At 42.6% G+C, this 26,890-nt stretch overlaps 2 protein-coding genes across 6 annotated transcripts in view; one reads left to right on the top strand and one right to left on the bottom strand.

Annotated features, from left to right (window-relative positions):
- Positions 1-26,890, top strand: part of LOC111556554 (rabphilin-3A-like) — an 87,944-nt gene that overhangs the window by 11,724 nt on the left and 49,330 nt on the right. The gene's annotated exons all lie outside the window — the stretch shown is intronic.
- ELMOD1 (ELMO domain containing 1) overlaps positions 14,182-26,890 on the bottom strand; it is a 39,332-nt gene continuing 26,623 nt past the window's right edge. For all 5 annotated transcript variants that reach the window (XM_019811236.2, XM_045038233.1, XM_045038232.1 and 2 more), the window contains 3 exons: positions 24,262-24,312; positions 23,010-23,143; positions 14,182-15,595 (listed from right to left, as the gene is read on the bottom strand). In XM_019811236.2, the coding sequence (XP_019666795.1) occupies positions 15,423-15,595; positions 23,010-23,143; positions 24,262-24,312 (358 nt within the window). In that variant the 3' untranslated portion in view covers positions 14,182-15,422. The remainder of the gene's footprint in view (positions 15,596-23,009; positions 23,144-24,261; positions 24,313-26,890) is intronic.

Here is a 26,890-nt window from a genome sequence, read left to right as displayed (position 1 = left end):
TTGCGTCACTCCTGCCCCCACCCCCAGGGCCAGGAGAAGGAGAAGCTAGGCCCTTCATTCTGTTATGAGAATTGGTTTCCAAGGACTTTCCTCTGTCTAAGATTGTGCGGTGGAGGAGAATTATTCCCCCACAGGAAAGCTAGGGTTGGGGCGGGGAGGGTGCTTGCTGGAAGCTAAATAATGACCTGGTCTGCTAAGACTAGTATAAGAGAGCAATGACAGTTGATATTGAGTGTCACCACTCCCTACATCATCAAACAGGTGTTTATTTCAACACTGAGGCTCTGTGTTCCAAGGAGCAAAAGACATTTGATTATTTGCATACTGTCAAGAGTCCTCCTTACTTTTGGGAGATTTGAAACATTTCTGGAAAATGGTAATAGTCGAAAGATAATTCTTTTTCATCCTATATTTATTTTTTTTTAATTTTTTTTTCAACGTTTTTATTTATTTTTGGGACAGAGAGAGACAGAGCATGAACGGGGGAGGGTCAGAGAGAGAGGGAGACACAGAATCGGAAACAGGCTCCAGGCTCCGAGCCATCAGCCCAGAGCCTGACGCGGGGCTCGAACTCACGGACCGCGAGATCGTGACCTGGCTGAAGTCGGACGCTCAACCGACTGCGCCACCCAGGCGCCCCTTTTTCATCCTATATTTAAAGCTAATATCTAAGTCTCCCTCATCCTCAGCTTTGACTGGACCGTTGGCTGGGTTTTCTTTCCTCTTCCAGCTCTCTGAGAAGAGATGATTTTTGGACCAAAGGTAAAGTGGGTGAAATATTCCAGAAATTACATTTTTTATATTTATCTATTTAATTATTAAATATTAATATTTAATTTTAATATTTAAATTGTTAATTTATTAATAAGTAATATTTATTATATATATGTGTGTCCTGCCCAAGGTCAAGCAGAAACAAAACTCACGTCTCCTGCTGTCAACTCTGCTTTTTCTATCCTAGCACAAAAACAACGGAATAATTTTTTCCACATTTTTCTTATCGTTTGCAACATGATTCAGATCCTTTAGTAAACTGTCCAAGCTTCCAAATTTCTGGCAGTACATTCTTCCCATTTCATGGGAAAATCTGGCTCAATTTCTCTCCTTCAAGTTTCCTGCACCCCAGGGCCCTCCCCCTCCTCTGGTTTCTGTGTTGCCCTGCTCCTGCATCTTGCCTGTGTGCCCTTGGTCACATCGCAAGGATCATTAGGTTCTGCTCATTTTATGAGTCGGCGTCTCTTCTCAGCAACTTTATCTTTGCCTCAAGGCCTCGACCCCTGCATCATTTAACAGTCTATCAAAAACTGTGTGAATTGAAACTGGTAGGTTGATTGGTTTGATTAGCAAATTACCTTTTTTAACAACCTGCTTCCAGCCTTCAGTACTCTTGGCCCAGCTCTCCAAGCCCTCAGGCTGTTAGCGTGCCCAATGTAGCAACCTACTCCCGCTCCAGCCACGTGCCTGTGTCTTTCTCTTTCCTGCTGTCTTCCCAAGCGCCAGAACCAGCCCATTAGTATTGTGGGCTTTTTGCCTTTGTTAACTTTGATGATCATGTTATTAGGCGTAAATGGAGAATGTCTGTTTCAGATACAGATGTTGCCTTATAAACCACTGCACAACTTAATGGCTTCAAAGAACAACCATTTTTTTATTGCTCTTGAGTCCGTGGCTGGATGGTTCTGCTGATCTGGGCTGCGCTTGGCTCATCTTGGCCGGGCTTGCTCCTACGTGTGCTGTCAGCTGGCAGGTCAGCTGGGGCTGGTGGCGTCTAGGTCAGTTTTGCTAGGATATCTTGACTTTCCTCCACATGGTTTTTGGTTCTCCAGCGGGCTAGACCACGCTTGCCCTCCTGGTGGTGGCTAAGTTCCAAAAGAGGAGGAGGAAACCTGTGGTTTGTTTTTCAGGCCTCTCTATCAGGTGTGAGATTGTCCCACTGGTAAAACAAGGCACGAGGCTGAGCCCAGAGTCAGTGAGGAGAGCAGAGAGATCAGATTCAGAGAAGTGTGATAATTTGCAATGCAAGTACAGTCAATCTAGTACAGCACCCAATTAAAGTAACTTTAAAATTAACCAGGCTGGTTGCTTGATAGGTGTATATTATACACATATATAAATATTTAGGGGTGTGTGTGTGTGTGTGTGTGTGTAGTTTTAATCCAAGGTAGTAATAGCAATCAATGGAGTAGTAACCAATGGAGTGGGCATTGGTTGTTTTTTTGCCACTATCCTCCCCCCTTGTCCCTCCTTCTTGCAGAGGTCCCTGATTTGTTTAGGACTGAGTGATTTCTCCGGTACTCTCCGTGTTTACAGTTTTGGGAGAGCGGCATGTGACCGTGTTTAGTGAACCAAAGCACTGCTTCCCTCTAGTAGCAGTGATGGGCACACATCTCCAGTTGGGCCAGTAAGAGACTCAGTGTGAGGTCTTTATCTGAAGCAGGCTCCTGCACCTAACTCCTTGGCAGGGCCTGAACCTGAAAGCAGACATTGTGGAAGCTGCTTTAGTCACTGCCACTGTGGAGCCAAGAGATGGAGACAAACTCAGTCCTGGTGATGGTATCTGAGCTGCTGGATCCATCTGTATCTGAAGACAGACACGGGACTCATTTATTCATTTACATGAGCTAATAAATCTTCTCTTTTTATTTAGCTGAGTTAAAAGATTAATACATATAAAGTACTTAGATCAGTATCTAGCAATAATAAGTACTCAGTATGTATTAATATTATTTGTTTATGTCAATTTGACTTGGGTTTTCTGTCATCTGTAACCAAGTGAAACTTAACTGATGCAACTAACGAGAAAATATGATGAAGAAGAGAGCCCGTTTACAGTAGCGACAGGGAAATAAAAAATCCATACGTATTCACCCAGACAGAAATAAGTGAGACCTAAGTGAAGCAAACAATGAAACGTTATTGAGGGACCAGAAGAAGATTTGAATATTTGAAAAGAGACAGCAAGAACCTGGCTTGGAAGACTCCATGTTTTAAATAGATGAAATTTCCATAAAATAATCCACACATTTTTCTGTGTATTAGCTCCTTCTTCTCTCTCCCACAGTCTGATGCCTCTCTCTCAACTCTTCCAAATATATACCATCCTCTTCCTCTAATCAGGTACGAACGCCTTGTGATTTAAGCTCTCCAGTAGTTTCTGAATCTGTTTCCTCTTCCCCATGCCCACCCTGACATTTCCAGTTTGGGACTGCATGGTCTGTTTCCTAGACCGTACTACCAGTCTGCCATCAGTCTTGCCGCCTTACTTTTGATCCCACAAGTTCACTGTCGAGTCCCTGCTCGTTATTGAAGCTTTCGAGGCCATTCTTATCCTGTCTCTCTGCGCTCTGACAGCACTGAGCTGCTTGGCATGCTTCGCCTGGACCGCGCTCAACAAAGGCAGGTTGGTGCCTTTGTTCGTGTGGTCGCCATTAGTGGCGTCTGCTATGGCACCTTTGTTCACGTGGTCCCCGTTATTGGTGTCTCCCTCCCGTGGCACCTAAGAGCTAATGCCGACCAGCGCACTCACCTCACTTAGTGTTATGGTTTGTTGACGTCTGTCTCCTGGCTAGACTGGCAGGCAAGGAGCATGTCAGTTTTGTGTCCTGAGCCTGGCACAGAGCCCTCAGTGAATATTTGCTGATGGATCGATGAACAAATGCATGGTTCCCTGGCCCTCTAGCTGCACAGGAAAGGAAAAGTGAACATTTCTTCAAGGGGTATTGCACTTACGTAAGAAGATCGTTCACAGCGGGGTGTATGGTGCTGCGGAGTGGGAGGAAGCAAAGAATATTCAGGGTCGAACAGTGAGATGAAAATGAATATGGTCACTTGTGCTGAAACTGTCATTCCTTGCAGCAGCGATAATAACAAGACATAAATATTCATGGTGCCATTATTCAGAGACTTACGAAGTGTTGGCAGAGGATGTGCTGTCTGGAAATTTTGCTTCAGTGCCTGAAACTATTACTGATAATTTTTTTTAGAGGAAAACCCAATGAACTAGTGGTCTCAGAGCCAGCGAGATCATGGGACTCTCACAGGGTGATGGCTAAGTGAAAGGAGGCTCTGGGCCAGCACCAGCCCAGGGGCCTGCTATCTGGCCAGGCTTTTTTTTTTTTTTTTTTTAATTTTTTTTTTTTAACGTTTATTTATTTTTGGGACAGAGAGAGACAGAGCATGAACAGGGGAGGGGCAGAGAGAGAGGGAGACACAGAATCGGAAGCAGGCTCCTGGCTCTGAGCCATCAGCCCAGAGCCCGATGCCGGGCTCGAACTCACGGACCGTGAGATTGTGACCTTAGCTGAAGTCAGACGCCCAACCGACTGAGCCACCCAGGCGCCCCCTGACCAGGCTTTTACTGGGAGTATTTGTTAGGCTTGGCTCTCACCTGTGTGGCAACATGGGGCTGTTCTTGTGAGACCGTCTCCTCTTTCCTGCCAAAGAACATGTGCATACAGTTAGATTTCCAAGGCTATTCTTTCTTTCTCATAGTTTTATGTATTATTTAGACAGAAACATTTATTATTTTCTCCAGATTGTGGATACCATGCAAACTCATGGAAGAGAATCTGGAAAACGTAGATGTGTATAAAATAAAAATGGCTACTGTCACCCAAAGGTAACCATTTTGGTGTATTTTCTTTCAGTGACTTTTCTGAAAAATATACGAGTGCTGAGCTGGTGGGATATGGCATCGGGCTGTGTCGTAGAGACCTGCACTGGCCAGAGAACTGGGTTTGCGGCATATTCTTATTGCTGTCTAGCTGGGAGTCTCTGAGCCAGCCACTCACCTGTTCCCTGCCCTGGTTTCCTCATTGTAAAGTATGGATTAAGACAGTACTCCACAGAATTAGTCTCAGAATTAGAAGAGACGCTCACTGCAAAGCCCTGGACGCAGGGGACTCACGGGGTAGTGTGGAATTGGTGGCCAGGGATTGGCAGCTATTTCTAGTAGCTTTAGTGTTGATAACGGAAGTTGTCCCATCCCTGACGTCTCCACACACTCCTCCTTTTCCTCATCCCTGCATCTAACCAGTCACCAAATCCTGGTGATTTTACTTGTTCTGTGCTACCCAGACATGTCCTTTCCTCTCTGTGGGGAGGAGGTCCTCCGATGCACCCCTCAGTCTCTGCTTTGGTTCAGGCTCTCAAATTCCTTGCTTGGGGTATCACAGTTTTACTGGCCTCTTTTCTTGCTGCCTCCCAAACCATTTTCCATGCAGCAAGCAGAGAGAAGTTCTTTTCTTTTTAGAGAGCACACAAGTGCAAGCAGGAGAGGGGCAGAGAGACAGAGAGAGAGAGAATCTTAAGCAGGCTCCAACTCAGCACAGAGCCCAACGTGGGGCTTGATCTCACAAATGTGAGTGAGATCATGACCTGAGCCGAGGTTAAGAGTCAGACCCTCAACCATCTGAGCCACCCAGGTACCCCAAGAGAAGTTCTTCAATGTAAATCGGACCATATGATGGTCCTGCGATAGTTATGGGGCCACCATGTTTAGCTCTGTGTGTGTGTGTGTGTGTGGTTCATGTAGGAGAGACAGGGAGAGTGTGTGAGTGTGTGTGCGTGTGTGTGTAGGAATTCTGAGGGTGAAGGAAGGGGTTTTGTGCTTGAGCCCCAGAGGAAGTATGGAGAGGTTGACTGAACTCCTTTCTGGTCTGGAAAGCTTCCTGATGGAGGAGGGGGTTTGGGCCAGAGTCTGAAGGCACTGTCTTCTTCAGCATTTTTGGTGCAACTATAGCTATAAACAGTGCCGCTGCAGAGACCTGGTGCCCGGTGGGCTCTGAATTACTTGTCATAACGTCTGCATGACCCACAGCTGCAGTGTCAGCTGCTAAAGCAGCAGTGAAGCCGGGAGGCTGAGCTGGGAGGCTGAGCTCAGCTGAGCTGAGCTGCCCGTCAGAGCCCTGGGGAGAGCTCCAACCCACTGCCAAGGCCAAGGCTCCCTCTCGGTGGTCTGTGGGAAAGCCCATCTGGATGCATGGGTATCCCTAGACCTTCCAGGGAAGCTTTTGGATGAGAGCTCTGTGTTCCTGTAAATGCGCACAACTGGTATACCGCACCCTCCGTGACTGGGCCCTTGCCTTTGGCTTTGGCTCCTGCCTCATTTCTAGTTAGGTACCCAGGAGTCCTCTTGCTCACACTGTTCGGAGCTAATGGCGTTTCCTGGGTAGGTCGTGTATGTCTCCATGGTTTGGTACCTGATCTATTGGTCAGGATCTAGTCCAGGTGTAATTAACAAAGACTTACATAAAGAACAGCCTAAGTCACCTAGTGTGTTTCACTTTCACATGAAAGTCTAGGGAAGACAGTCTAGGGCTGGTAGGTCTCCCACTAGGAGTAGGACTGCTTAGGGACTTAGGCTATTTCCAGCTTACCACTCTGATATCCCTAGGATGTAGCTCTTGTATTTAGGGTCCAGGATGGCAAATATCACAGCTAGTTTATAGCAGCAGAACGAACTGAGAAATAAGTAAAGGGGCACAGGGCACGTTCTGCATTTCTTTAATGGAATATTCTGAGAAGCTTCCCACAGAACTCCTACTTACATGATATTAGCCAGAATTAGTCAAGTGATCATACCTAGCTGCAAGGGAAGACAGGAAGTGTATGTCTTTACTTTGGGTATAGCCAAAATTAGGGGTTTCAGTCACTGTGAGAGAGGGGTCAGATAGATAATTGGGGAATGGCTGCAGTATCTAGAAATTCCTGTTCGTCTTTCATGCAGAATGGTTCAGCTCCTTTGGAAAGCGATTTGGGTATTTCTTATGAAACTAAAATATGCGTTGCTGCCATATGTCCATCACTAGATGAATGGAGAAAGAGGATGTGGTGAATATATACAATGGAATATTATTCAGTCATAAGAAGTAATGAAATCTTACCATTTGCAACAACATGGCTAGAGCTAGAGAGTAAAATGCTAAGCGAGTTAAGTTAGAGAAAGACAAATATATGATTTCACTCATATGTGGAACTTGAGAAACAGAACAAATGAACAAAGGAAAACTGAGAGCAAAGAGAGAGAGAGAGAGAAAGAGAGAGAAACCAAGAAACAGACTCGTAACTACAGAGAGCACACACTGCCGGTTGCCAGACGGGAGGTGGGTGTGGGAATGGGGGAATGGGGGAAACGGGATGGGGATTATTTTCCCGTAAAAATGTGCACACTGATATTCAGAGCAACTTTATTTGTAATAGCCCAAAACTAGAAACGTGTCAAATACCCTTCAGCAGATGAATGGTTTGGTTATTCCATGGAATAGTGCTCAGCCATGGAAAGGAATATTGATCCGTGGAAAAACTTGGATGATCGCAAGGGAATTATGCTGAGTGAAGGAGCCAATCTAAAAAGGCTACACACTATCTGATTCCATTTATAAAACATTCTCGAAGAGACTAGATGATGGAGATGGAAAGCACATCAGTGTCAGGGCTTAGGGCCGGGGTGGGAGAGGAAGGTGGGTGTGCTTATAGAAGGGCTGCATAAGGTATCCTTATGGTGACTGAAATGTTCTGACATTGACTACGTCAATGTAATTGTAATTGCAATTATGTGATTGTATGTTTTACACTGTGTAATTGTGTCAGTTACACAAATGTACACACAGGATAAAACTGCTAAGAACAATACACACACACACACACACACACACACACACGCACCAATTAGTACATGTAAGATGAAATCTGAGGTAGACTGGAGCAGTGTCGATTTCCTGGTTGTGATGTTGTGCTCTAGTCCCGCGAGACGCTGCACTGGGGGGAAATGGATGAAGGGCGTATGGGATCTTTCCTTATCATGCTTTACAGCTGCCTGTGGTACGACATACAGTTATCTTCAGAAGTTTGATTAAAACTGCTTTCAGGAAGTAAAATTAATGTAATTAAAACATCAATCCATAAAAAAATAAACCCACAGCAAGTGAATAGCATTTTAGAAAGATCCTGTTTAGATGATCCACATATCTCCTGAAAATAGTAATTTTTAAAAAAGAAACCACACTCACACATGTTAATTCATTTCATATTTATAGAGAATCAGGAACACAAGTAGAAGCAAGGACGAGATCTAAAGCCGGGAAATTAGCTGTGTGGCTCATTGTAAGGGTAAACGTAACCCCAAACGTAGCAGTTTCATAAAACATTTAAATAGCTTTCTTAGAACTGGCATATTTTAAATTGGTTTAAAAGTGTCATTTTTGTTCTAGATCATGAGAAAAGATTTAGATTGTTGTAAGTCCCAGTCAGATTCTTTGGTTTATTTAAGACTGGCCCTACCTTGTTCGGCAAATATTTTGGTTCCCTCTTTTTTTTTTTCTTAAATTTATTTTATTTTTAAAAATTTTATTTAGATTCCAGTTAGTTAACCTACAGGCCAACATTAGTTTCAGGTGCACAGTGTAGCGATTCCACACTTCTGCACACCACCTGGCGCTCCTCCCAGGTGCCTTCCTTGGGTCTCTCTTAGAGTGGGGTCAGAACACTTGGGCTCAGAGTCGCGTAATTTTGATTTTCAGCCTCTTGGTGCTTCCAGGCTTCTGGGTTTGCTCTAGGAAGCACACACCTCAGACTTCAAATGACTTCTGTGGATAGTTGCTAAGTTGCAACCAGGTCATTTCTGTTCATTGAAGGGGACACCTTGGCTAATATGTGAAGACTGTTTTCTCCAGCATGTAAGAGGCTGGCCGCTCTGACAGACTCCTTGAGAACAAAACTCTGAGAGTGGTGTTTGGTGGGAGGGAGCGTCTGGGGCAGCATCAGCTTTGGCTACTGTAAGAAGCTTCTCAGGAAGCATTTGGGGTAGAAGGGCAGGCCGTCCTCTTGGGTCCAAGTCGATGTCTTAGTCAGTTTGGGCTGCTCTAACAGAAAATACTGCGGACTGAGTAGCTTAAACAACGATTTATTTCTCATTGTTCTGGAGGCTGGGAAGTCCATGATCAAGGTGTCAGCAGGTTCAGGGTCTGGTGAGGGCACTCATCTTGGTTTGCCCATGGCCATCCTGTCATTGTGTCTTCAGGTAGAGAGGGGCAGAGGGAGAGAGAGAGAAAGAGAGAGAAGGGATTCTCATGTCTCTTCATAAACGGGACTACTCCCATCCACCCTTATGACGCTTATGAGGCCCACCCTTATGAGGCCTCTACCCTTACCACCTAATCATCCCAACACCCCCCTCCGGATATCATGACATTGGGGGTTAGTCCATCACAGCCCTCCTCCTCCACGTTGACTCCTGCCTGCACCTGTGAGTGGCTGACAACAGAACACGTAGTCCTTCTTTGCTTTCCAGAGTAAGTTGTGGGAAAACAAAGGGAATGTTTGATTTATTTCTCAACCATAAACAGTTGAAGATTAGGCCTTGTCAGGTTTCAGCAGAGAGTGGCTGGATCAATACCCTCTGGAGCAGTGCTTGTCTAACTTGAAAGTGCACACGACCCCGCTGGGGGGAGTGTTACATGACCTTGTTCAGCAGGTCTGGAGAGGGGCTACGATGATTCATGTCGCACAGTGCCCGTGTCGGTGGCCCCAAGACCACACTCCGCAAGCGAGGCACTGGGTTTGGACAGTGAGGTCTGGGAGACCAAGGACGCTGCCTTGTTTCCCATTTTATCCCATCTTGGCATGACGCCTGGCACAAACGGAGTTCTCAATAAATATTTGCTGAATTGAATTAATGGGGGACACCAGCTACAAGGACAGATTTTATAGCCTAATTTTCTTTGAGAGTCAGCTCATAGCCCAAAACCAAATGGATAAATACCAACCATAACTAAACATGTGTTTAACCAGCCCTTTGGAGTTTCCCAAGCCCTTGAATTGATGTTAGTTTATTTGATTTTTACTCTTACAATAATCCTCTGAAGAGGAGCTGTTACTATTATTTTTCTGTTATGGATGATAAAAGCAAGGTCAGCAAGGGCAAGTCACTTGCCTAAGGAAGGCTAGCAGAAGGTACCCTGCAACGTGGGTGTTCTGACTCCTGGCTTTTTCCTCTTGTACTTTGCACGAATAGTAAAAACCTGACCGGAAGTAGATTATGTAACTCTTGGTATCGTACAGCTGGAGCCTGCTGATGTCCCTATTCCTTGTTAAGTGCCACACACTTGGCATAGAGGAGCTAATAATGTGTCTGAAATGTAAGTCTGTGGGTGTGACTGGAGATTTGTCAGAGAACTCACAAGCTCTCACTGGGCTGCTGGACCAAACTCAACTATCTGTGCCTGAAGGCTCTTGTCTCTCCCTCCCAAAGGAAGGGAGTGCATCTATGTTTAGTTTCCCGAAGGACCAGAGATTCCCTCCCCCAGGGCACCATCCCACACACCCTGGGGTCTGCAGGGGCAGGGCAGCTGGCAGGCAGGTCCAGACTGCCTGGCTGCAGAGTGACCGTGGCAGGTCACCACCTCCCCTGAGGTTGCTTTCAGGCCTGTCCTGAGAGAAGGGCGGACAGCAGGGAACTCGGACCTACAGTGTGTCTAGATAGCACGCAGGCCCTGCTGTGCCTTGGGACGTGGGGTGCGCTCACATCTTCTTTTCTCTTGCTAACCCTTGCTTTAGAAATTTCCCTGATGAAGCCTCTTCCAAGACCCATGCCTGGAGATGCTGTGGACTTCATCCGAGCTATTGTTATGGGGGGTGGCAGTCTCAAAGGGACCTCCCTTGACCCATCTTGCCTGACGGAGGGGGTTTGACTGTTCTGTAGGCGGAATCTCAGCTTGCTCTTCTCTTTGCGACACTCACCTATTGCCACTGGCTTTTCATCTGTGGCCTCTTTTGCAAAGCAGACCACAGTTCCGGGTACATAATAGATAGAATAATAGAAAGTCACTGAGTCAACATTTTACGTTTTGTAACCCTGCCCCGACCCCTCTCCTAACCATCTATGTGAGCATATTGCAGTCCAGTCTCTGCAGACCCACCGAGGAGCCTCACTGAAGTTTCCCACAGGGGAGTCTGGAGGAGTCGTGCAGGCTTCCCGGACTCTCAGGAGAGAGCTTACAGTCCTGTCAGAATTGTTCTTTGTGTATCAAGGAAGAAATTCTGAGCAAGAGTGGGTGACGTCCTGAGGGACAGTGTGGCAGGATTTGTAATCTTTGTAATCTGCCACATGTGAATTCACCCTAAAGACGCCCGGCAAGAACTGTTATTTATATATATATTACCCCTTGAGGGGTAGGGGGCATGTATGTGTTTATAATCTACCCTGGGCAGTGGAGAATAATTCCAACTAGGGAGACGCATACTGATGAAAAGTCGGGGCTTAAGGCCCTGGGTTCGAGATCTAGCTGTGCCGTTTAGTTTTTCTTCTTTTCTGTACCTATTGACCAGCCTTTCCCATTTCACCCAGCCTCCCCCACCTGCTCTGGCAACCACAGTATGTCTCTGTATCCATGAGTTCAGGGTTTTGTTAGATTCCACATATAAGTGAGAGAAGTTTGCTTTTCTCTGTCTGGCTTATCTCACTCATCATAATGCCCTCAAGTCCCATCCATGTCACAGATGTCAGAATTTCCTTCTTTTTTATGGATGAACAATACTCCATTGTATACATATGCCATGTTTTCTTTATTCGTCATTTGATGGACATGTAAGTCGTTTTCATGCCTTGGCTATTTTAAGTAAAATGCTACAGTCAGCTTGGGAGTGCAGATACCTGTTTGAGTTAGTGCTTTCATGTCCTTTGGACAAAGACCCAGAAGTGGAATTGCTGCGTTATAGGCTAGTTCTGGTTTTAACTTCTTGGGGGTCCTCTGGTTGCACCAGTTTGCATTCCCACCAGCAAGTGCACACGGGTTCCCTTTTCTCCACATCCTCACCAACACTTTGCTCCGTGAGGTGATATCTCACTCTCTTGAGATGTCTGGCGATGTATTTGATTCTGTAAGCCTGTTTGTCTAGAAAAACAAGCAAGTAAGCAATCTCACTTTGTGTGTTCATGAGGGGATGGAATAATGCAGATAAAGGCCAGCATGGTTCTGGCACATGGCATCAGCACTCGCTGAACGTTAGTTCTTGAGATGGAGTCCATCCCGGAACCCCTTTCATTCTAGGACCCAGTGTTACTCTCGCTTCTGCTCTTCTGCCGTGGTCTGCAGATTATAGAGCAGTTACTCCAAGCCTCCTCAAGGGTTAGACGCATCGCTTTGATAGAGGACGTCACTGTGGCTCAGTTTCCTAGATATGGTTATGGATCTGGCTGACTCTTTTTTTCCCGTCCCCCTTTTCTTCTCTTTCCCATCCCTGATTGCCACACTTCACCAACTCTCATCCTCTCCTGATATTTCTTCAGTTTGGATCTGCCCCATCTGTTTACAGATCAAGATTATCTGTGGCCATGGAGTCTGATTACTGGGTTTTTGTTTCTCCTACTGTTGACTTCCCATAAGCCCAGCCTATTCACCTGACCTTCTCAGATAAACCTCATGCCTCTGTTGGGTCTTTTTTTTTTTTTTTTTAATGTTTATTTGTTTTTGAGAGACAGGGAGAGAGCATGAGCAGGGGAGAAGCAGAGAGAGAGAGAGAGAGAGAGAGAGAGAGAGAGAGAGAGACAGAATCCAAAGCAGGCTCCAGGCTCTGAGCTGTCAGCACAGAGCCCAACATAGGGCTCGAACTCACAGACTGTGAGATCATGACCTGAGCTGAAGTTGGACACTTCATTGACTGAGCCACCCAGGTGCCCCTCTGATGGGTCTTTAAGTTGTTGCTAGTATCTTAGATATCACAATGTCCATGTCCCTGTGATGTACTTCTCCCAGAGGTTAGAATGTGAAGAAATCAGGTTGCATTTGTCTGAGTCGTGGGTGGACAGTCCCTACTTAAGTCTGTCTCTTGGTCTCTCCCAGCCACCTAACATCTCCATTTCCTCAGACTGTCAGTTTACCCTGTTGTCGTGGAGAAATTACTCACAGCATCCTCTTTTTTTTCTCAAAAGTATCTTGAGCTTAGAAGATGTATCGTAAGGGCATCCTATATTTTGGGATAGGTATATATTTAAGTTTTCAAGTAGAAAAGTTGGTGGATTATCAGGCAAAAACATATTTTTTCAGTACAATAACAAGAATTGTGATAAGGAAAGTCAAATTGAAGTCATCATTTTCAAAAACGGTGCTTCAAAGGGATTTCTTTCTGTAGTGAAAACTAGAATGTGTTTTTATCATAGCAAGCAATGTTTTGGAAAACTTGGAAGAGGCTTGCTACATGATTTACATTCTAAGTGGTCAACCCTTGTTCAGTGGAATAAGTATACACGAGCTAAGAATGCTCAAGGGGAAAACACATGCACATCACACATTTTTTGAAGCTTCTGAAACCCTTCTCTTCTTTTTCTCGCTTCCCTTCATGTTACTGGGCAGAACGCATCTTTCACAAGCAGGTGTGAACAAGAAGTCTGATAATACTCAGGACTCGTAATAATACTCAGAACTAGGAGGAACCGGCAGCCCATCCTAAAATTCTGCAGCCGTGTTAAGACATGACTGAGCGAAGTCGTGCGAGGAGCTGGGAGAGAAAACTTCCAGCTTTGTTACCATCAGCTGTCTCTACCTGAGCAGAAGAGACGTGAGGTGGTGTAAATGCCACATACTGTCAAGCCGCATCAGTGACACAGGGCCACAGTGGATAGAAAGAGACAACGTAGCCTTCACACACAGCAGCTGCAGCTGCGGTAGAAACTCGGGGCTCCCAAGACAGGCCATTTACCATGTTCACACATTCTCACTCTGTCGTTCCTCAAGATACATGTCATGCGTTAATCAGGTCCTTTCCTTCTGCACTGTGTAGAAGGGCACAGGGCTGTAATAGAGGCCGGGCGAATGATGCCACCTGGTACCCAGCTGAAAGAGGACGTATAGCAAAATCCCAGAGGAGCTAGAATGGACAAGGAAACAAAGGTAGCTTAATGTTTCCTTTATCAGTTGTCTTCCCATAGGCAATCCAGGCTTTATAAGGAGGTTACAAAGAAAAAGCTGGATCCTATTCTTTCATTAAAGCACCATCAGGCCTCAATGTTAAACAAAAGAAGTCTCTCAGATATGACACACTGTAATTTACACCTGGTTACTCGGAATGATGGCGTGATTTATATTCAGCTCTAGGTTGTCTGTCTTTGACATTCTACCCACTCACATCTTTGCATATTCAGAGGCTGTGGGAGCACAAAAATATTAAAATGAAATCCACTACACATTACAGTAGAATGACATGTAATTTATTCATATAACTGACAGTTAGGCAGTACTCAAAATTCATTTAAGTAAGCAAGTGATTACACAAACGTCTAATCATACTAAAATCGATAGTCAGAAGGTATAAAATACCATGGGTATGAAATGCCATGGTAAATACTATTCAACAGACTACAGTCATAATTCCAAACGAAATCATGGTCTTTCAAATGATTTTTAGCAGTTTTGGAATGATGTGATTTCCCCCCCCCCTCCAAGCCATTTACTTTTTTCACTGATACAAGACAAGGTCATTATTTTCAAGAAATACTACAGAAGGACACACCTTAGGTCCCTCTCTTGCAGCACATTTTCTTGCAAATTGTTTTTTTTCATATAACCTCTTGACATTAAAAATAAACCAGTCAGCACTCAGTTCCCCAAGCACAGATGCTTGGATCAGAAGAGTGCCAGGGTGTAACTGAGTTCAGCAAGAGGCAGGCAGTGAAAAATCTTCTGCAGCTTTTGAAGCGTGCATACTTCTTTTCTGAGGCTCCAAGCATCATAAACATATTTAGGCATCCAAGCCAGTAAAATTAGGGGGATAAAATAATTTGATATCCATATGACTAGGATACAGTCGCAACTGGGGATAAGTTACAGTATAATTCTGCGGTACTTTGGACAAAAACAGCACCTACCTAAATCTGCTTCTCGTAAGCCTCGTTACATCGTCATGAAGCGCAGCTGTGTTTGCAGGAATGGTTTGGTTTATCATGTGTCTGTCTGTATTATTTGCAAGTCATATACTTTAGTGGAATGAGGTCCAAGCGTGAACCCGGCCCGAAGAGCTAGCAGCGGTAGTCATGAGACGTATCAATAAATTAAAAGGCTTTCACAGAACAAGAGTCCGCTAGATCTCTCACATACAAAAGACAGCTAGAGAAATACAGTTCTTCGATGCTGAATGATGAGGGGGAGAAAAACAATCTAAAAAAATAGAAAACTCTCTCCATACTTGGGTGTCAAGGCAAACGTAACACTGCATAATGCCACAACATGAACAGTCACTGGATGGCAGATACTCCAGAAGCGGTGATATCTGGGGATCTGGTAGTTGTGACCCAGAGATGAAAGTACCGTACCAAAAGGCATGCATACAATCACTGTGTGCACTCAGTGTATGAGCTGGGACCTAAGCAGGGAACTAACACGACAATGAGGCAGTGTTCCGGGGGTATCCGTTAAAACCAGTATGCGCGACTACATGTTGATCAAACCTTCTGAGGCAGCGAAGTGTGGGCACAATGCCATGTCTGGGTTCCGCAGCTGTTTTATGATCCTCTTGCGGAATTTCTCCCGCACACGATTGAATTCCATGATGTCCGTGGGGTCCTCTTCAATCCAAAACTTGTGAAACTCGTGCATCAAGTAGCCTGTTACAGAGAAGACAGTGATAAGATTGCAGGGGAAAGAAAAAAGTCCTTAATCACATTCAGAGTCACTGAATGCTGAAAGAGATGTCCGATCAGTCGGTCAATTGACGGCAACCCTGGGGCTCAAAGAAGAGGTCGAAATGCAGCAGATACTCCTGTTATGGATTGTTCTTTAAAACCCGTGGGTGAGGAGAGGGCAAATGGGTGACCGGCATTGAGGAGGGCGCTTATTAGGATGAGCACTGGGTGTTGTAGGTAAGCCAATTTGACAATAAATTATATTTAAAAAAATAAAATAAAATTCGTGCAGTAGAAACTACCAGTCTGCAAGATTTTTGCGGCTGGTCCTGGGGTTATTGTCCCTGTACTCAAGGAGGGAGACAGACAGTTCTGCTGTCTCTGGAATGTGTACCACGTCTGGAGCAGAACCTGAGGGGCTGACAGTGACCACTTCATCCTGCCCCTCCTGATTAAATTAACATAATGCCTGATTTTTCAGAATTACTCCACTCAGCCTTTTTTCTCTTGTTACTTGATTTGAGAAAAGCTTTAAATTACTCTGACAAATCAAACAAATGTGTTCTGACAGTCTATTATGAGACAATAAAAATTGTAAATCAACTCTGAACAACACAGAGCAGTCATTAAACTACATGAAATTGTTACTAAGACCTTCTTGCTCTGAAGCATAATGTCCTCTTCAAATACTTCTGTGTCTCAGAAATGTTATCTATGAATAATATGGATTGGGAACGTTTTCGGAATAAGCGCTAAGTATTGAATCTATTCATTGTGCTATTTTCCCCACTGTGCACCGCCTCCCTCCCCTCCCCCCGCCCCCATTTAGAACTGACATGTGAATAGCTTTTTAAAAAGACAATAAAAGATACTTGTATGTAGTAAACCTATAACAAGTTCAAGTGTCTTGTTATATATTAGGAAAAAAGTACTTAAGAAAATAATCGTTTACTTAAAAAACAAAACAAAACAAAACAAAACATTACAGAAGCTTTTCTTGGTATTAGCATTAGAAGGAGCAAGGATTCCAGAGCCAGAAACCTGGTTAGAATCCTAGCTCTTTCCACTGGGGAAGGAGTGAGTAGAGAGATGATGGGGGGTATGGGAAGAGAATTTTGGAACAAACATGTTAAGTCCTAATAGTAAAAAGTAAAAATTAAAGCCACCTGTTTTTCTATTTATTAACTAGCTACTTATGAGAAAACCTTGAACATTGGTCCACAAACAGATTTTTAAAAATCTCTACCCTATCTTGCTGTAATACGAAATTAGAAGTGACCTTCCTTCCACCCGCAACACACACTTCCAGATATTGGTCCACTTGCACAAACTTCCCTGGTTTCTCATTCATTATGCTGTTAAATATGCGCACACATCTGTAAGTATATAGTCTCTCTACAACTACAGGAAGAAGGGTAGTAAGGAGGGAGAAAATTTGGTTTGCTTTTTGTGGGGACTGACCATTGCATTTCTTTTAGGATTGGATTTATATCGGGCCCTCCACACATAACTGATGTGACTGTTTTCAACATCTCTCCATGGGGACACACATCAGTGCTGACTCAAAGGCCTCTGGGTCACACAGCCCAGGGCCCACTGCCACTGTTAAGGAAACCTGATCACATCTGGGAAACCCCAGATCAGCAATCCCAGGAGCGGTCCTATCCATCCTACTCTATCTGCTGCTTGGATTCCCCGAGGCAGCGTCCGGCCTTGAGCTCTTCTGGTGACAATGCCGACATTAGCCTGCCCCATGGATGAAGAACTTGGTTTTTAAAGGGATTTTCCTTACACTGGGCCAAAATCTGTTACCCTGTATTTCTTGGAACAAATTCAATCCTTCTCCAACTCAAATATTTGAAGTGTCTTTTATGCCCTGAACTTCCCTCTTTTCTAGACTAAGCATCCCTATTTCTCCTCACCATTTCTCACAGGCCATGATCAGGAGTCCGCTTATTATTCTGGTTGTTTTCATGCACATCAAGAGGAAGTTGTTTCCTCTAATCTCAATATCTTATTCAACCAAAAGAATTCAATCATGTGTCCATTTCAGTGACTGGGCAAAGTCCTGAAGTATCCTGAGAATGTTATGAGGTACTTTTTAAAAATGCAGACCTCTCAGATTCAACCACAGTTGAGTAAGATGAGTCTCAGGTCACTAAAGTTTCAGATCCATTGTTCTAGAAGATGCCATCTTTTTAAGTTCCTTTGGCTTTTTTCTAAATGTTATATTTTTCTGTGGTTCTATGTGAAATCTTAGGATAATTTATAATTTCTTCCTCCTCCTATAAATTATAATTTATAATTTATAATTTATAATATACATAACCTTCCTGACTTAGCCTCTGAGCTCAAGTAAATGTGCCTGAGTTGTTTTGTAGAGTCAGATTTCTAATACTTTGAATTAAAATTATACATAATCAGCTAAAAGCATCTTATCAGTATCTCATGAGTTATACGGTCTTTATCCTTATCAACAACAATGAACAGGCACTGGGAAAGTCATCTTCTAATGAAGAATTTACTTTCTCATCAGACACATGAAAATATTCACTCTTCTCTACAATGTGCTGGTATGATGGCAATGACTCTAAGGTGATCTTGTGTAGCTCAGAGTGTTAGAAGAATGCAGACCCATTTGGTTTCCCCATTTTTCTACCTTAAATGCAGTTACAGAAAGACATTTTGAAAGGTTTTAAAGACAGGCAAGGATAAGACTAGAGGTGGGTGGTTAACAATCTGACCCCACTCTCAGGATCCTTCCTCTTAAGCTACAAAAGTGAAGCTGTCCCATCAGGACAATAGTGACTGTATAACATGATTTGAATCAAAATGCAGAAATGGTGGCTTGGCTTCCAGGGCACACATGATAATTGTAAAACTCAACTCATTTTTATATGAACAGAGTGTTCCTATATCCATTCAGTCAGTTGGCCAGTTGGCTCATCTGCCAGGTAACACATATGCAACAGATACAAGAAAAAGGTAGAGTTCCTGTGTCCCCCAATTCTCTACCTCTTGGAAGAGACACCCAGGTAGACAATTGCCAGTGATGATTTATTAGCTGAGAAAGCTAACAAAATGGTGTGGAAAGCAGAGGGAGGAAACAGAGGCCAGACTATTGCTTATAGTTTCTTAATTCTCACAACAGCTTTGTGGAGTAGGCAGTGCAGATATAGCTTCGTTTTACGGATGAGAACATTGGGCTTAGAAAAGGTATTTAAATGATGTGCAATCCCACAATACAGCTGGAAGCTGGAAGCCAGAACCTGAAGTTGGCTGACTCTCCACCACCGTACCTGCTGCCTCTTCCAGTGTACCCTCTTCCTCTGGTTCTTACTCTTACTGAATAGTCGCTTCTGAAGGTCAAAGGAAAGATCATTCTTTTTCCTTTTCTGGTCACTGTACTTTTCCTTGTGCTCATGACACCTCACCTTGCTTCATTTCAGGGAAGCTTTAGACTGAATGCAGTTTTCGTAGCATACTGCCTCGTAGTGCAGTACTCGCTGAATACTACTATAAAGTCAGAATGATAGAGCTATTATTCTCTTACATTTTTCACCTAGATGAAATACCTGTTTAGAATACTAATTTGGCTTTCCAGCCCAAGCCTGCAGTGTATTTGTTGTTGCTTGAATGTATCTTGGTTTTGCTTCACTGCATTCAGTTAGTAGACAGCATACACATAAGCAAGGACACAAGTAATTGCAAGAATATTACAGAGGAAACGTGCAGAACTGCTCTTGTCCGATGGAGGGACAATGAATTCAGGGCACAGGGTGCTTCCTCTGAAGAGGTATGAGTCCCTCTGCGTATACCCCAGTTCACAGGGGGATTGTGTGCTTTCTGAAAAACTGGTGAGGGCCTTGGAAAATGAGTAACCCTACTGCATGCCACTTACCCTGGCTAGGGTTCTCTTGAAAACCTATCAGTTAAGGCCAAAAGCTAAATTTTTCATGAGAAACTAGATTTCCTTTCCTTTTCTTTTTTCTTTTCTTTCCTTTCTTTTTTTTAAGAGAAAGAGAGAGAAAGTGTGTGTGTGAGAGAAAGAGAGCTGCAGAGGGGGCAGAGGGAAGGGGTGGAAAGAGAAAGAGAGACAGAGAAAGAGAGAATCTTAAGCAGGCTCCATGTTCAGTGTGGAGCTAAGCTTCCTTTCTTCTACAAAAGACATTATCCTTTATTTTAGCTTCCTCTCCACCCATCCATCCATCCACCCATCCATCCACCCATCCATCCATCCATCCATCCATCCAACCAACCATCCATCCATCCAACCGTCCATCCATCCGTCCGTCCATCCGTCCATCCGTCCGTCCATCCATCCAACCGTCCAGCCAGCCAGCCAGCCAGCCAACCAACCAACCAACCAACCAACCAATATCTACTGAGCACCTACTCTCCCAGGCTCTTTGCTGAGGATACAGTAGTGCATACAAACAACAAAATGCCTGTCCTTAAATGCCAATTCCTATGATTCTCATTTTGATTTTCTCCTGCCAGAGCACCCCCACTGTGTGGCTCTGATTTTCTTCTCAATGCTGATGAATCCCAGATCTGTACTTGTAATTCCTCAGAGTTCCAGGGCCTTACGTTGGAGTGCCCACTGTTCAGCTCTGTGAGGATTTCCCAACAGAAACTCACCCTCAGAATGCCTAAAACTAAAAGTCATTCTGTTTTGGCAAGTTTTCCTTGACTCCCAGACTGAGTGAGCTGTGTCAGCCATAAGTCTTTTTAATTAAAAAAAATTTTTTTTAATGTTTAGTTTTGAGAGAGAGAAAGAGAGCACAAGCCTGGGAGGGGCAGAGAGAGAGGGAGACACAGAATCAGAAGTAGGTTCCAGGCTCTGAGCTGTCAGGCACAGAGCCTGACATGGTGATCACACTCACAAGCTGTGAGATCATGACCTGAGCTGAAATCAGATGCTTAACCATCTGAGCCACCCAGGCACTCTGAGCCTTTTCACTTCTTAAAAACAGTATCTTTACTTCCCAATCACAAAATCCTTCCTACTATGTTTTAATTAATTTTTTTTAGATGCACAGAACCCAATCTGTAGTAAAACTTCAGTATCTGCCAGAAATGGTCAGACTGAATATAATCACCTAGTTGTCAGAGTAGGAGCTATAATCATATATTTGAGGGGCTGCCATTTTCCACTATTAACCAGTCATAAAGTATATGTATTTTTAAATTTGCTCTTGATTTTTATCTAAGTTATACATGCATATAGTTTAGAGTCATACAGTTTAACAAGTCTTGTTACAAAAACTAAACAAAACCCAGCAGCACTTCCTGCCTTACTGACTGCTTCCCTAAAGGAACATTTCATCTTTTTTGCTGATTATTTTGATCATCGACTTCCATGACTGTATACAATGTGATTTCCGTTGCGTGAATTTTTTGGAAGATGAAGATTTCACTCTCTTTCACCCAATTCCAACCACATTATCACGTGTTTCCTAACAATTTCCTTTGTGTGGTATTACCAACTTCCCTCTCTGTTTATTTGCTTAGTTTTCACCAACTTCACTCCAAACCAGGCCAGTATCTTTGCAGTGTGTTCAAACAAGGTTAGACACTCCATCAGTTTTATATTCTTCAAAGAGGTGCTACCAGAGCGTTCTGACCTGTTAAAGTCTAGATTTAATATTCTCATCCTGCTGCACAGATATCACCTGGAGCTTTTCCTTCACCTTTGTCTTTGAAAATTCTCTGCACTTCATTCCTGTGATAGGCTTCCTGAACCTCCTGGGAGGTCCTGTGGAGTAAATCAGGTTGCTTCTTACCTTTCCACACTACCTGTTTGGGATTTATTTTCTCAGGACTACTAAATCAGTTATCACTTAATCTGTTTTCCAGTTTCTAAAATGAGGTTTTTATTGCTTACTTCTTGATTTTTCCTGTCCTTGTGGGTTCATGCTTTCTTGGAAAAATCCTTCTACATTAACTTCAGTGAAGTTAAAAAAATTTTTTTTAATGTTTATTTATTTTTGAGACAGAGAAGGATAGAGCATGAACTGGGGAGGGTCAGAGAGAGGGAGACACAGAATCTGAAGCAGGCTCCAGGCTCCGAGCTGTCAGCACAGAGCCCAACGCAGGGCTCAAAATCACGGACTGTGAGATCATGACCTGAGCAGAAGTCGGATGCTTAACCGACTGAGCCACCGAGGCCCCCCAACTTCAGTGAAGTTTTAAAAGGGAGCATAATAAATGCATTAAGTATGCCATCATTAACCAGAAGTCCTGATTAAGGAGACATTTAAAAAGACAAAATGCTAGATAATAGAATCGCTATTAATTTAGGAGTTTAGAGAAAATAAATTGCTGTTAATTCTGTCACATTGTAAAAATGAAATGGGGACCAGCATGCCCCTGCGGTGGATTTGAGATGAGCATCTGTGTCTTAACCATACTTAGAGCGGCAGAACTGCTTAGCAAATTAGCAGAAAAGAAGAGCTGAAAGAAATATAAAATAGAGGAAAAACTTAGAATTTTTTTTTTTTTTTTTTTTTTTTTTTGCTAAGAAATCCTGGGTACAAGCCCCTCAGTGCAGCAAGCGTGGTGTAAATGGTTTAGATGACATTTTTCCTTTAAACTGCCTGAGTTGCTTGATGATTCAGAACATCCTTCCATGTTCCTCCAAACCAGTCTGTGTCTGGCCCTCAAGGATCGGAATGACATTCAGATTTTAGGATCGTGTCTCTAAGAATGGAGAAAAAAGTTCCAGGGCTCTGTCATGTCATCTTGTTCTTTATCTTCTGAAACCTCAGTCTAACTGTGACTCCAGAGAATACCCCTCATTCATACTTACCTCTGCAGCATCTAATCCGGGGGGGCTACACATCTTCCCTCTGTGGCAGTAGTAGGGAAAGCGGGAAGAGTAATACCAGTGGCAACGCTACCAACTCTCAGTATCACCCACGAAACCAGCACTCCCTCTTTCTCGTGCTCCCTGAGCACCAAGTGTGGAACTGGCTAATAAAAAGTTTGTATCCATTATCTCACTTTATCTTCATGGCAACTCTGTAAGGAAAGGACTCATCTTATAGATGCCATAACTAAGGCTTAGCGAGTCTGGTAAGCATAGACCCAGGAGTCAGCTCAGGCTGTCTTCAGAACCCAGGCTCTTCAGTGCTGTGCCATGCTGGATCAGAGGGAGGGAGACACCCAGACCAGAAGCTGATACCCTGAATATTAAGCAAGAGCTGGGAAAGAGAAAAATCCACGATGCCTGCAAATATCACTGTTGGATTTTAAGAAGGAGACAACAAAATCAAAACCAAAGGGGAACTTCACAGACCCCAAAGCAGCCAAATTGCAAAGATCTCTCCGCTTTGCCCCTTGCGTAGAGTGTTCCATAGAAACTATATTGCTGTTTAAGCAGTAGGACACTTACAAAATGTTTGCTGGAAATGAGACAGTGTTGGAGCTTCTGGGGCAATGTTGTAGAAGTGAGTTTTTAGCGCTCCGCTCACCAGTAGATTATACGCCAGATCAGTTATATTGATGCCCACAATTGCAAATGAGTACCTGTAAAGCGTAAACCACAAAACCAACTGTGTGTCACGTAAGCATTGAAAAATATAACCTAATTTTTAAATGACTTATAAGATATCAGAGTGGAAGGTTGGCCTTCCCTCTGTATCCTATCTTTACCCTGAATTTCATAACTTATCAAAATACCAGTAATGTAACCAAGGGAATTGAGAATCCATATGCTTTGATTTGGTAATTTTATTTCTAAATATATAAGAGAAAAAAATCTGAAACTGAGAGCTTTATACCCAAGGGTACTCATTATAGCATTATTTATAATGGCAAAGACATGGAAGCTATTCACATATTCTAAAAAAGGTGATTGGTGAAATAAGTTGTGGTAATCTCTTATGATATATTACAGCCAATAAATACTATATTTCTAAAGACTACTTAAGTAGGAAACATTATGTATAAAACAAGCCAGGTTTTATTATATACACACAGATGTGCACAAAAAACAGGCGAGAATGAAATGCCACCAGATATTACTGTGGTATCTTAGAGTAATAAGATTGAGGTGATATTTTTTTTGTTTACTTTCCTATATTTTCTAGATTTTCCACAATGAGTTATATATTACTTTTAAGATGGCGGAGAATTTAAATAAGTATCTTAGCACTCGGCATATTTCCTAGTTCCGTTTCTACATGCGTATCAAAAATTAAATGGAACTGAGTACTTAAGTCTCAGAGTAACACAAATCCATCACATTAAAAAAGGGAGTTCTGCATTCAGCAATATTTTTGAATGCAAAGGGGAATTTAAAAAAAGACTTCTAAAGTAAATTTATATAATGCAATAAATTGATACTTGATAAAAATCCTTAAAACTACGAAGCCCAATCCTAAATGATGGTTTCTGAAAATCATGTGCATATAGTTTAACATTTTAAATATTGTCACTTGGCCAAAGGCGAAAATAGTACCATAGAACCATACAAATAGATCCAAACACATATAAACACATCCTTTTAAAAGTTCACCTGGGTTATGTGTTTCCATCAGGACACTCGTCATCTTTGTCATCCTTTACAGTGTTCTTAGTACATTTTTGTTCCGGTTCTAGTTCCAACTGACAACCTCTATATATGAATGAAATCCCACACTCACCCAATTGCTTTATCCATCCTTTTCTTCTCCCATTCCGCTTTGCTGAATTTGCTGAATAAATGAGTAAAGAAATAAGCTTTAATCTCTACTTGGTCCTTGTTCTCTTGGAATGCTTATACTAAAACTGTTGACTAGATGTCTGTAACTCAGTTATCAAACACTAATCAATTTAAATGTTCTCAATTAAAAATCCACAATATAATTTATGTAGCTCTCAGAAATGGGATTATTTAAAGCCCTGCTACTTATCCCCTATTCCCTTTAGTGCAGCAGTGGGAGAGAGTCCTTAAGGCCAAACATTAAGGGACTTTTTTACGGGATCGTTAATTATCAAACGATACTTTCTCCATGAACCTTTGCCCCGGATGTGTGTCTTCTACGCTCCCTTGCTCTCTCACGATTCCCCACTGCATCTCCTTTGGTTTTATTTGATGGCATTTATCCTAGTCAGTCTTATTTGTGATGTCTGGCTCACAGTAGATGCCAAATAAATGTTTATTGATTAAAGAAGTAGTGAACTAGTGAAGGGAAGGAAAGCAGTGGGGGGAGGGAAGGATATGTAGGCTTTACAAACTCTGACAAGTGCTATGGCAAGGCCTCTGGCTAAACTAAGGCAGCTAACCTGAAGCAGTTCCACCGTAATCCGTGTTATAATCTGGGTTTCTGGCTAAGACTGTAGAGAAGGCCCTCTCAGATGCATTCTGAAAATCCTGCCTTGCCTTCCCTTAGCTTGTGGACTTGGCAGTCCTCCCTATTCTCCCCCACTCCGTGCCGCCACTGTTTTGTAAGCGGGACCCACGTCCCACTTTCTTTGTGGCTAACGTAATCCTCATTTCACACTAGAAAATGTGGTTAGCTTTTGAACTAAATAACATTTTAAAACTAGAGTTAGGAACATTTAGCTTCTATCTAAGCAGGGTTCTCTAGAATACACTGCAAACACTACACTAAAAGACACACATGTAAGACACACAGTGAAAGACCACAAAAACATGATACAAAGTTGACATTTAACTCTGTGGACTTTCTACTCTGTAAATGACTGGCTGTAATTCAGAGAAACTGCCTTTAATTCATGTTAAAATATGCCACCTCTTTTTAAAGTGTAACCGTGTACTAACCAATCAACCAACCAGCCAAAAAGGCATGAGGAGATTTTTACTTAAAAGCTCACATCCAACTAAAATGAATTAGGTGTGACATTTAAGAGACTTTATATAGACAAATTTATAAGCACGTGTTTTCTCTTAACGAAGCTTTATGCACAGTGTCTCTGTGTTAAATGAAATCTCTCTCTGCATTGGAAATATAAGAAAGGCCAAATGCCCTCCACTTACGTGATTACTGAGGATACCCTGGCCCAAACGGAATGAATCCCTTTCTTCAAGAAACACACAACAACAAATAATCAAACAGTCAAAATTCTCCTTGTAAACTTGAATCTACTTATATCCCTCAAGCTACTATGGGACTCAATAGATGGAGGTTTACAAGGGCAATGATAACGATGTGTAATGCTTGCTGAAGGATAGACGGGAGAGAGCTTTCCTTAATAGATATTGCTGCTGAATGCCTAATAGATTCAGGGCCTCACACAACCTACATTGCTATCACAAGTCGTCATTATATACCTATTTTTGACACTGATGAAGGATAGTAGCATTTCCCAAACATTCTGTTTTGTGTTTACTGACATTTACCACCAATTTGAATTGATTAATATTTGAACATCATCTCCTCAATTTTATGATAGCTTAAGGGACAAAAGCACGGTAGCTTTATGTACATGTATACACACACACACACACACACACGTCTCTTCTTAAATAAGAGTATTCACACAAACTCTCAAATACATCCTCTCTGCTGGCTGACACAAGAGATAAAACTATATAAAGTCTTTCTTTGAGAATGTCTCACAGATAAAATTCATCACCTTTTAATGATTAATCCAAAAATATTTTAAGCTTCTTGTCACTTCTCAAAGACCATGGAAGATTCATATGTTTTTTGCTGATGGTCTTTGGGGAATACCTGAGTCTATATGCAGACTCCCCAGACAATTTTAATTAGATGGAGTTCAGGGTCTATACATTACAGAAATATGCAATTCAGAAAATATAGTTAAAAAATTAAAATAGCTTGATTTTAACCCTGTGATATATCAGGAAAGAGCTAAATGATTTTACTGTTTTTCTCAAAGTAAGTAAAAGGTAAAAAAAATGAAAATGTAATTTATAAAAAGATTATAAATATAAATCAGAAAGTATAGTCTTATTTAATGAACCTGAGGCAAATGAAGCTAGAATAAGTATAATAGTAAGGTGGTGGGGGCAAAGTCAACCTGTTTTTGAATTTTTGAGAACGGTCTGATAAAATTTTGCATTTATTTATTAAATATGAACACTAACAAGCAACTTGGCATGCTGAGGAGAAAGAAGTGATACAAACACATGGCTGCAAAATTTCAGAACTGCTTACATACAGTGAGTGTATATAATAACTACTGTTTATAAGACTTAAATATTTAATAACGAAATTAGAAATAGATTACTCGAAGAGCAGAATTGCTCTATGCAACAAAACTCCCACGTAAAATGTCCCTCTCTGGGGAGGATATGAGGTCGGA

Source organism: Felis catus, chromosome D1, assembly GCF_018350175.1.
Source record: "Felis catus isolate Fca126 chromosome D1, F.catus_Fca126_mat1.0, whole genome shotgun sequence".
NCBI classification, from domain to species: Eukaryota; Metazoa; Chordata; class Mammalia; order Carnivora; family Felidae; genus Felis; species Felis catus.
Note: the sequence above shows the minus strand (reverse complement) of the source record. Positions and strands in the feature narration are given on the sequence as shown.